Source organism: Pristiophorus japonicus, chromosome 20, assembly GCF_044704955.1.
Source record: "Pristiophorus japonicus isolate sPriJap1 chromosome 20, sPriJap1.hap1, whole genome shotgun sequence".
NCBI lineage: Eukaryota > Metazoa > Chordata > Chondrichthyes > Pristiophoridae > Pristiophorus > Pristiophorus japonicus.
The window spans coordinates 7,062,616-7,074,732 of record NC_091996.1 but is presented as its reverse complement, the minus strand read 5'-3'; the positions used below and the strand labels follow the sequence as shown (position 1 = coordinate 7,074,732).

At 43.6% G+C, this 12,117-nt stretch overlaps 1 protein-coding gene across 2 annotated transcripts in view; it reads right to left on the bottom strand.

Moving 5' to 3' along the window:
* Nucleotides 1–6,915: 6,915 nt before the first annotated feature.
* The window catches only part of LOC139233144 (inactive phospholipid phosphatase 7-like), a 219,933-nt gene continuing 214,731 nt past the window's right edge, over nucleotides 6,916–12,117 (bottom strand). For both annotated transcript variants that reach the window (XM_070863710.1, XM_070863709.1), the window contains exons 31-33: nucleotides 10,744–10,843; nucleotides 9,559–9,777; nucleotides 6,916–8,244 (exon numbers count right to left, since the gene is read on the bottom strand). In XM_070863710.1, coding sequence (XP_070719811.1) covers nucleotides 8,047–8,244; nucleotides 9,559–9,777; nucleotides 10,744–10,843 — 517 coding nt within the window. In that variant the 3' untranslated portion in view covers nucleotides 6,916–8,046. The remainder of the gene's footprint in view (nucleotides 8,245–9,558; nucleotides 9,778–10,743; nucleotides 10,844–12,117) is intronic.

The following is a 12,117-nucleotide window of genomic DNA, read 5'->3' as shown; positions in this document are numbered from 1 at the left end:
GTGTATTCAAGACAGATATCAATATAGTTTTGGATATTAAGAGAATCAAGGGATATGGGGATAGTGCAGGAAAGTGGAGATGAGGTAGATCAGCCAAGATCTTATTGAATGGCGGAGCAGACTCGAGGGGCCAAATGGCCTACTCCTGCTCCTAATTCTTATATTCCAGTCTACCCAATTTTTAACTGGAGGAAGTTGCAGCTCATCTAAGACTGGGCATCAGCCAAGCAATGGAGTAGTCGAGGGAGATGACGGAGAGGCAGAGCTGGGTATCATCGGCGTAAATGTGGAAGCTGACCCCATGTCTTTGGTAAGAGCCAGTATGTTGATAAGGAGGAACCGGAGCATTCCATTGGGAGATTCCAGAGGTCACTGCGTGGGAGTGGAGAAGAGGAGCCATTGCTGGAGATCCATTGTTCATGATTGGCTCGGTTAAGAGTGGGACCAAGGGAGGGCAGTCCCACTGAGCTGAACAACGCTGGAGAGGCATTGGTGGAGGCGGTTGTGGTCAAAGGATTTGGAGAAGTCACGGAGGGATAATTCACCACGATCACTGTAACAAAGGACATCATTTGAGACTTGATTAGGATCATTTCAGTGTTGTGGCAGTACACACGCCCCACCTCGAGCGTTATCTCCATTTCTGGACGATTAAATCTGACTTTTGATTGTGACAGTTACTTTTGACTATCGATTCAGTTTTAGTTTAGCTTTCAAATTTGTCGCTACTTTTGCAAGTCTTTAATGGAAAATTGACTGTCGGCATGCAATTCCAAGCTTTTTTCATGATTGGATTCAGTAGAATTTTACATTCCAAAATAAATTGCCGATTTGCCTCCATTTACACCACTTTTGCTTCCGTGTGGCGAAATTTCCGAGGTCCCAAGCGGACAGATATGATCTTGCATGGTCCAGTACAAATCTCGAGTTCAGTTTCTTCTCACACTGAAGAAAGTGGAATAAAAAACATTGTAGGTTGCTTTATTGTGACGCAAAGGCATGAAGGCATTCTCTCTCTTACCTATTTAATCCCAGTGACAAAACTGGTAATTGCATCAAAAGTAATCCCGCCTTCTCATTGCACAAGAGATGATCTGTGGTACAGAAGACTTTCACGGCAAAATGCAATTGTCACAGTATGCAATGCAAGTCTTATTTTTAGATTATCTACTAATCTTCAATATGGCTATCCTCAGTATTTGAATGCAATGTATCCTCCACGTAAGTCTAAGACTTAAAACACACATCCCATGTCTTGTAACCTCCTCTCCTGCACAGGATGCAAGAGGGAGGGGAAAATCATCTTAAAAGTGATCTTTTTTGGTAGGAGGTAACCCGTTGATTACAAGGTTTAGTACTTATCTCTCACCGCAGTTCTGTTGAAGGAGATGAGAGTAAAACCCAAACAAGGCAAAATAAAACACAATATAAAACTTCAAGTAGCAAGAACCAGCTCCAGAGAAGCAAGGAGGGAGCTTTGTATGTGGAAACTGAATATTGCTCAAGGGCTAAAGGCAGTAATATTAAAAAAGGTACAAATCCTTTTAACCCAGCAAACAACTGAATTGATTTAATTTTGAAACACCCAAGTACCAAAATGCTCGACAGCCTAAGCTCGCAGATCCAAGACAATAACCCTGCTTCTAAACAAACTACTCTACATAGCGATCTTGAAATTAGAGTCAAGGGAAATCCTCCTCTGATTGGCCCAAGAGCACGAGTGGATTGTTCAACTTGATGTTTCATAAGATAGAGGTATAGATGTTAGAGAACATGCATTTATATACAACCTCAGGACGTCTCAAAGTGCTTTGCAGCCAATGAAGTACTTTTGAAGTGTAATCACTGTTGTAATGTAGGAAACGATTAGAGCTATAATTCTTAGTAATGGAGTTTAATTAAAGATTTGTAATGGAGTAAACTAAGTTGTCAAAATATCAAATGCCCTACTTCTCAGCTTACACATTCTGCTTCAGAAATTGTCCAAACCTCCTTTCCCTGCCCCAAAATATCAATGGCAGAGCCACCAAGGCCCCACTCTCTGAAATTCTGTCCTCCAACCCCTCAGCTTTGCTTCAACTCTTTCCCCATCTTCAAAGCTTTCCCAAAACAGACCTCACCATTGATCTCTTCCCCAACCCCATCCTCCCCTCTTGCGAAGCGCTGAGACACATTTGACCAAGATAAAGACACTGTATGCTCCCACTAAACACAAGTCATCTTTCTGAATTTAAAAAGCCTGCACTGGATATGAAGGATGGTCATTGAGAGATTGAGCCTATACTCCCTTGAGTTTAAAAGAATGAGAGGTGATCTCATTGAAATATACAATATGCGGAGCAGGCTCGAGGTGCCGAATGGCCTACTCCTGCTCCTATTCTGAGGGGGATTAACAGGGGTAGATGCTGAGAGGCTGGAGAGTCTAGAACTAGGGGGCATAATCTCAGAAAAAGGGGCCGGCCTTTTAAGACTGAGATGAGGAGGAATTTCTTCGCTCAGAGGGTAGTGAATCTTTGGAAATCTCTACGCTAAAGGGCTGTGGATGCTCAGGCATTGGGTATATTCAAGGCTGAGATCAATAGATTTTTGGACTCTCGGGTAACCAAAGGATATGGGGATCGGGCGAGAAAGTGGAGTTGAGGTTGAAGATCAGCCATGATCTTATTGAATGGCGGAGCAGGCTCGAGGAGCCATATGGCCTACTCCTGCTCCTAATTCTTGTTATGTACCATTTTAATCAAACACACAGGAAGGAAAAAATAAAGATAACACTTTATTTGATCATGTGAAGAAAGCATCAGCTGCTTTATTTAAATAAACCAGATCCTTTCATATGGAAAGAGCTATTACAAATCACATATTTGAAAGGATAAACAATAGGTACTGAACTGTAAACCAGAGGCTAACACCCACCCAACCAGTTCAGCCTCATTAATAAATAACTCCTCAGTGTACACAACATATCCACTGTCTGTCCTTTCAAATATCAAATCTACACGAAAAAACAAGAACAGATAAGGCCAAAAGACTAATATGCACGTTTCTGGTTACAGACAAACAAAAAAACGAAACAAAATTATAACGGTAAAAGTCTTTAAAGTAACTCATTCAGAGCTTCTAACTCTTCCTTGGAATAGTAGAACATTTATTTAAAAAAATTATATAAAAAGATACAGGGCTGGGGGCAGAACATTCTGAAGATATATAGTCAAAAACACACCGAGAAAGCATCGAGGACGTTAAAAATGTCTCTGCTCCCCCTCCCACAACAGGTTTTGATATGAATTTGATTAATCTAGTAATAAACATAAAAGGCATCAACTTTAGTACACTCCTGACTCCTCAGGCTGAACACACTTCCTTGACAACAGAATAAAATCTTATTCGGTTGCTAAGGTGCTCAGCACCACAATAGGGACAAATCAGGCTAATGACAATGTTGAAAGTCAACCTGCATCAATCATGCTCAACGTGTGCATTGCAAAAAAGGATTCAACAATAAAACTCAGGCAACTGGAGGGAATCGCTTCCTTGAATCTTGGAAACCGGATTTTGAAAAAAACATCCCTGGGTAGGTTTTTCTTCGCCATGGAAACCACCGTACCCCTGCTGCCTGCAAATACTCTTTTGTTAATTGAGCCACTGTACATTATAGAATCGAAACGACAATTAAAAACACGTCAATACCTACATAGTGCTGTACAATATTTAAGTCGCATTGCTCGAGAGCGAGGAACTCAAGCCAACACTTTGCAATGGATTATTTAAGGGAGATACAAGTCAACAGATTTCTGAAAACGTGCACTTGTCTTTTGGCCCCACCATTACAGAGTTGTCAGACAATATATAAATAATTGATCACTGTGAAACATACCCTTTTGCTGGTATATCTCTACACATCAGTACATATTAAATAATGTAGTGTTCAGAAGAGACCATTGATTCGGAGGAAGAACTCATCAGTGGGACTGTTTCACTGAATACAGGAGCGTTCGGAGCAATGCATTATGGGGATATCTATTTTATAGCAAAACAATCCCTCTTCAAAGAGGGGAAGTTGTTTTTTTAAATGTGAAAGGAATCTGTGTTTTGTTTCATTTAATCTGCCCGCCATGTTGAATCTGAGGCAAATATTCCTGCAGTAAAAAAATAGCGAGAAGCAAGCCGCAGACTCTCTGCTTATAATAATGCCAGACAGAAGCACAAGACAGTTCGGGGGCAGGCAGCTGCCTCTGTATGGGAGGGCAGAGGGGGAAAGGGAAGCGTTTACCTGTGCAACACAATCATATGGCGGCGATTAAGGTTACAGTGACAGAAGCTCAGAGACTGGCTCTCAAGCACAGTAGCACAGATCCGTTCACAGTACGAGAAAATAAGCCTGCGTGAAAAGCTTTGAAATTGTGGAAAGCGCCACATTAAAAAAAAAAGGATTAAAATACCAGCGGCAGCCAATAGAAAACCAGACAGCCAACTAGATGGTCACGGATCCAAAGTGCCAGAGATACCTGCCACTCAACTCCTTGGGAACTCACCTCAGTCTACACACTGCTCCAGTTCATGGCAAGGGGACGGGGGAACAGAAAAAGGAAAAAAAAACCAAATTGCCGCAGTCAGTCAGATTACAAGCACATTTTGTGTCAGTTGATGATGGGAGTTTTACCGAAGTCATGATGGAGAGCTTTAACATCTCAGGCCACCTTAGCATCTAACGATCCACGAGCGCGCCACCCCCCTCCCTCCCCGCACCCCCCCCCACTACATCCAGAAAGAAAGAGGTTTTGCCAGAACACAGATGACACACTTCCACCCGAGCTTTCACTGAACTGCACAGGTGAAGAACACCATGATGCATTGCTACTTTCTGAAGGTACAGAAACAAGCTGAAGATAATCCCGTATCTCAGGTCCAGATCTTGAATCTCTAGTCAAATACCTTTACGGATAATCAACATGCTGATTAATACCTGTCGAGGAGTGATTTAAACTATCAGTTTACAAGGGAAACAGTGTTAGCAGCTCAGGTTCCTTGGTGATTTCTCTCTCTCTCCCCTCTCCCCTCCCACTTCCCACTTCCAAATGTTAAGCAAATACTGAGTCACTTTTCTAACACAGTAGATGGACTTGTTGTAAAACTGTTGTAAAATCCAGGTCCTTCTAGTTACTTGCTCCTGAGCACCGATTAATCCTGCCACACAATTTCAGCATGTGATTACCAAGGTGAATCAACTCATTGGAAAAAGGTATTCAATTTTAGACTCAAAAAAATAATATCCGCATGGACAGGCTAGAGCTATCGATGACACTGAATGGGAGTTTTGCTGAAATAGGGGAAAGTCACAAGAAACTCCATTCCACTCCTCTCCCACCCACTAAAAGCTCAATGTCAAAATTGTGATACTTGTAGCAGAACTCCAGTCGCTTGAGTTCAAGAACTAAAAGGGTCTACCAACCACATGATTCACTGTCGCTCATCCGAGCCCCTCCCCGATCCACCGTCTAATTATATACGAGTCGAAAACTCGAAATCCATCATCTGCAGACTGCACTTAGAATGACTCTCGGCACAACAGCTTTGTAAAAAAACATTGATCTACACAGTTGGGATTCCTTACCGATGCACCCATCAGTTTTTTTGAGACACGTAGGCTATACTATACTATTAAAATGTTAAGATGGATTCTGTGCATTCGTCCTCAGTTAAGATCAAGGACTACTTCAAAATGACGGCCGAGACCTCACAGGACCTCACGAGACCTTTAGCGACACTCCTGATTAAGTCCTGCTCTTTTATTTCCCAACATTTATAACTATAATCAAATATATAAAAGTGATAATTCATTGCAACACTGAAAAAAAATATAATTGGTAGCTCCCATTGGAGCAACAAATGTTAACAGTTCTGTCAACCTATGTCAGACCTACTGTCTGTGCCATGTTCAGCCAAACAACTTGGACCGAGTCCGGGTCTGGATCAGTTCCAAGTTTGCACACTTGAAAATGAGGGACTCAGTCAGTCAGAAGGACACCTACAGCTCTGCGATGTGGAAGAACTGTTGCAGAGCTCAATGGGGGCACCATATTTAGGTGTGCATGCCAGGATATCTTGCCGATCTTTCAACTGACGGCTAACCTTGCAGCAGAGATACCGGCTTTGGGTTCGTTAACGGCGCACATGAACTTAAAGCAGTACTCTGGATCAGTTCATCGGCAGCGAGAGCGTTATCGAAGTGGCCCCCTGACCAGAATAACACCGCAGGCAGGGGCCATCTGGAATGTGCTACACAAATCAAGTTCAATATGGTATAGTCACAGCGTGACCTCCAACCCAGCAACGCTGTCAAACACGCCACAGCTGATGGTCGCAAATAAGCAGAATTAAATCCTCTCCGCTGCATTTGATCATCACAATGTCAACCGAGGTCATTTAGCAGAATGTCCATGGTCGAATTTCAATCCTTGGGATTCCAAATCACATTTTGATATGGGATTCAATCCTTTATAGACAAATGGAGGACAAAATTCATGATATTGCATGTGTGTTACAGAACTGTGTACAGTGGAGTGTTGTAGTAATCTAAATACCAAAGGACAGTTCACCCTTAACAGGACTATCTGCAGTAGCCCATTAACACTGCTGTTAAAGTTGCTAAGTTATTGCAGGTGCCCAGGACTACATATGCACATTTATTTATTGTATTTATCCACATGCACTATACAGGTCATGACTGGAAAGCATGGCACTAACTTTTAACAAACGAGTATCTGTTCCTTATTTGGTGTCATGCTTCTCCAGGAAAGGATTCTCACTTTGCAAAGTCAACAATTCCTCTCTTCTCGAAGTGTAGCAGTGACAGAAATCGCTGCGCTGGATTAGAACCACACGTATTTTGCAACTGAAGAAAGTATGTGAGCAAACTGACGACTTAAATGGTTTAATTGTCCAGTCTGAAAGTACAGCCACTACTCCATAACCCATTCTCAATTGTTGTGGGCAACACACATTGCCTGAAGTAAAGTCTACACTGTCAACACACTCCAGGGATAGAATGACTTCAGTTTCCAAAGTTGCAGGCTAGCAATGCTTTGAAATATTTAACAAAAAAAAAATCACTGCTACAGTTCCAGAAAAATACCATATCCTGTTGATATTTTATGTTTATATAGCATCTCAATAGTGTGTGTTCCACACATTTACGTCACTTACTGTGTAAATAAATAGCAAAACACTAATGCAATGAAATAATCTATCAAATAATTGTTAAAACTGGTTTCAACAACTGCCACTTCTCAAAAGTTAAAATTCTCCTGTGACTGTTTATTTAATACTGTTTAATATTCTGCTGCAGTCTTGAAGTGGTACAAAATTTGACACTTTTCCAAAACTGCTATCGTGGGACTTACACCTGCCTGTCATGATGAAATTCCCACATTGAAATGAACGAGGTCTTGATCATCTTTACTATCAATACAACGTGCCCAAAACAAAGATGAATGGATTATCGAGTGGCTGCATCTATTTGCATGGTTGCCATAGAAATACACTACAGATTCCATCATATTTCTGATCTTTGTCCCCCATTCACAAAATATCCGGTGACTCGAAGTTAGGTCATGTGACGCCAGGTGCACCGTACTGTACAAGAAAGGAAAACAGCGTGACATACCAACAGCTGGAACTCAGTACAACCAACCTGCATCATTTCAAAAGGACACTCGCTTGCCTAAGTGGGGTGGAAATCCTGAATTCAACTGTGGCTATCGAATTAAGAGTTATTCTCTAATGAGAAGTACAAAAAGCTTCCAAAGTTCACGTTACCTTGCACTGGTATCAGTTTTACTCTCTGCTTTGTCAGATTGAGCAGCAAATGAAACATCAAATGTTTAAAAAAATGAAGTCTTAGCATTCCAGAAATCCAGAGTCCTTTCTGATTTTTATATATAGATATATATCATTTTTTTTTAAACTGCAGGTGGGGGGAGGGGGGGGGGGTTCCTTATGCTTCCCCCATCTTCCACTTTCAATGCCATGGCACTCAACCGGTCCAGTTCAAACAGCTCTCTCCTGTGTCACAGCCTCACCGGCTGGGTCCTGGATATTCGATACGCTTAAGGTCGGGTTTTCTTCTCCATGATCTGCCATAGCAGGGCCTGCTTCTATTTTCTGGCCCAGGTTAGCAAGCTTCCCCTGCTGATGCTGTTCAAAGAACTTCTGGGTCAACTGCAGCACCTCTGCCCGCTGTTTAGCCTTTGAAAATAAATTTAAGGAGACTTTTAGTATTGCCACTACAAAAGTGTTCAGCACACAACAGGATTAGACAGGGAGATGGCCTCTGAATCCGAATTCTTCACTTGGGAAATGACACATTCTTAAATCCGGTCATTTACACGATCGGCCTTTTGTCTCCGTAGTTTTAAAAGAAAGACTTGCATTTAAATAGCACCTTTCACGACCACCAGACATCCCAAAGCACTTTACAGCCAATTAAGTACTTTTGGAGTGTAGTCACTGTTGTAATGTGGGAAACATGGCAACCAACTGGCACATAGAACGCTCCCACAAATAGCAGTGTGATAATGACCAGATAATTTGTTTTTGTAATGTTGATTCAGGGATAAATATTGGCCAAGCTACCAGGAGAACTCCCTGCTCTTCTTCAAAATAGTGCCATGGGATCTTTTACATTCACCTGAGGGGGCAGACGGGGCCTCGGTTTAACGTCTCATCCGAAAGACGGCAACTCCGACAGTGCGGTACTCCCACCGTACTGCACTGGGAGTGTCAGTCTAGATTTATGTGTTGCAGACCCTGGAGTGGGACTTGAACCCACAACCTTCTGACTGAGAGGCGAGGGTGCTACCCACTGAGCCACGGCTGACACCAGTAACTCTATTCACGCAGAGGATTCCCGCCTTACCAGAGCTGAACGTGGGCTGTTCTATACTGCAGCCCGCAAGGGAGAACAATCTTGGGAGCAACGCCCACCCCGCCACCCCGTAAGCCGCACTGCTTCCTGCACGGCCTCCCTCCCCCAATGCGCGGCCCATTCAATGTTTTGTGCATGCGAGCTATCTACAATGGAAAAGCCGGCGAGTGTCCAGCGCAGGACCATGTGGCAGTGCAGCTTAGTGGGAACATTCCTTAGGAGGACGTTACTTTATCTTAATTTGATAGGCCGCAAACATTTTCCCATTTCTACAACATGACAAGGGAGTACTCAATATCTTTCCCCTCCCCACCCCCAATGAATTATGCCCCTCACTCCCAATTTTCGCGCATGAAGCTTAGTGACTGGAGCTTTGGGTCAGCCTTCCCGCATCAAGAAGGAACTCATTTCACAGAGAAGCACTGGTCGTGCTCCATTTATTACATCCATATACCCTGCAGACAGCAGCATTCAGGTCACAGGTCATACACCAGTGCAGCAGCTGTGATATGCCAACATTTGTCTGGGGGATGGTGGGGAGAAAGAGTGAAGTCAGCAGAGAAAGTGGAGATGGGGTGGGAAGCGGGAGTGAGAAAAAGTGACCTGGAGTCTTTGTAACATTTACATTGGCTCACCTTGAGATCCTCTTCTCCCCTTTCAGCGTTGCAAGCTCGAATTGCCGGTGCCGAATTCTCTCGAGCGGAGTTGTGCATTCGAGGCGGGCGTATCGTGATGGGAGGTGCAATGGGGCCCTTGTTCATTTGCATCACGGGACGCTGAATTGGAGTAGGATAGGTTCCAACATTGGGAGGCCTCATGTGCATGATCATATTGCCTTGGGGTGGGGGTGCCATCTGACAAGGGGAAGGAGAGGGAGGGGGGAAACAAAAGAAAATTAAATGCTTTTCAATAGATAATGCTGGATATTAACAGTTTACGAGACACACCTTTATATTTCTAAAAGTGAAATGCAATTGTGCCTGCTGTTCACGAACAAATAATGACAACTGTATTGTTAATATAAATCACGATTCTACTAATGAAAGTTGTATGGATACAGCCAAGGAAGCCATTCGACCCGCTTTGCTGGATCTCGGAAAGTTATCCACTTAGTCCCAGAACCTACCCTTTTCCCCAGAAACCATTTGTTCTTTTGTCTTTTTAAATGTTTTTATCTATTTCCCAATTTTAAAAAACTACTATTGAATCTGCTTTCACCGCCCTTTCAGGCAGTGCATTCCAGGTCACAGCAACTCACTGCAGAAAAAAATAAGTTTCCTCCTGTCATCACTGGTTCTTTTGCCAATCACCTTAAATCTGCATCTTCTCTGGTCACTGATCCGTCTGCCACTGGAAATAGTTTCTCCTTATTTAATCTATCAAAACCATTCATGATGTTGAACACCTCTAAACAAATCTCCTCTTAACCGTCTCTGCTCCAAGGAGAACAACTTGTCCACAGATCTTTTTGTTCCAGCTCCTCTCCACTGTTTGGTGGTCTATAATAAACTCTCAATGGAGTTTCCTTCTTATTCGATAATTCGAACAAAACAGATTTAGGCCTTTTCACCACCTGTCATAATCTCGTTACACTCCAGTGCTGTAACAGAATCCTTGTTTGATAGTCACCCCATAATTTCTACTCTATCCCTTCGATGTGGAATATTCAACTCATCTCTGTTAATATTTTGCCATCACCCACAGCAATCTGTGCCTCTGGCTCACCGATTTTATTCGGAACATTTTGCGCATTCTGATGCTGTAAGTTCGATATTTCTATGCTCCAAGTTAAACCACCACCCATGGGCACAATCACAAACCTGTTGGGCGTAGTGGCCATGGATGGCTCCTGGTATATTCAGGCCCATTGCGTTCGCACCTGGTCCAGAAGCTTTCCCGCTTGGGCTTGTACAGCTGGGTCTAAGAATGAAGCACAAAGTTAATCGGAAAGGTAGCACAGTGGTTACGTCACTGGAAACAAGAATTCAAATCCCCCCACGGCAATTCAAATTCAGTTAATTAATTAAAGCTGGAATAAAAAGCTAGCATCAGTGATGGTGACCAGGTAACTGCTGGAATGTCGTTAAAAACCCATCTGGTTCACTAATATCCTTTAGGGAAGGAAATCTGCTGTCCTTATGTGAGACTCCAGACCCACAGCAATGTGGTGGACTCATAACTGCCCTCTGAAGCAAGCCACTCCGTTGTACGGGGATGGACAATAAATGATGGGTTTGCCAGCAACGCCCACATCCCGTGAATGAACAAAAGGGTGCCGCAGGGATCGGTTCTGGGGCCTCAACTATTTACAATCGATATTAATGACTTGGATGAAGGGACCGAGTGTAATGTAGCCAAGTTTGCTGATGATACAAAGATGGGTGGGAAAGCAAGTTGTGAGGACACAAAGAATCTGCAAAGGGATATTGACAGGCTAAGTGAGTGGGCAAACATTTGGCAGATGAAGTATAATGTGGGAAAATGTGAGGTTATTCACTTTGTATAGTATTGGTGAGCATGTTTATGTTGCGTATGTACACGTGTGTATGTGTGTGTGTGTGTGTGTGTGTGTGTGTGCGCGCGCGCGCGCGCGCGTATGGCAGGCATGTATGCAAGGTAGGTGGCGGTGGCCTGGGAGCAGCGTGGAGGCATGCCACCTCAGGGAGCAGCGCGAGCTGGTGCAGGAGTGATGTCATCAAGGTCCAGGTCGGTGATTGGAGCATGGGCAGATACAGCAGGAATGGCGAGAGACTGTGGAGGGATGTGATCGGGGTCCAGGAGAGGCGTGATTTCAGGGCCAGGGGCACCACGGGCTAGCCCACACTGCGAGGTGTGCGCGCACTAGGTCCGTGCAGCAGAGCAGGTCTCCAGTCGTCTTGGATAACCCTTGCTACTGGACCAAGAACTAGCTCTGTCAAGCCCGTGTGCAACGGCCAGGCATCTTCCACCCTTCAGGATGTAGTTCAGGACCTGGAATACTAGGTCCTTCATTGAAACTCCTGTGAACTCATCCTTTTTTGGCGTCGAAGCAAGTCACCCTCGTTTCAAGGGACTGCCCATGATGATGATCCATTTTGGCAGAAAGAATAGAAAAGCAAATTATTTTTTAAATGGGAGAAAAATTGCAAAGTGCTGCAGTACAGAAGGACCTGGGGGTCCTTGTGCATGAAACACAACAAATCAGTATGCGGGTA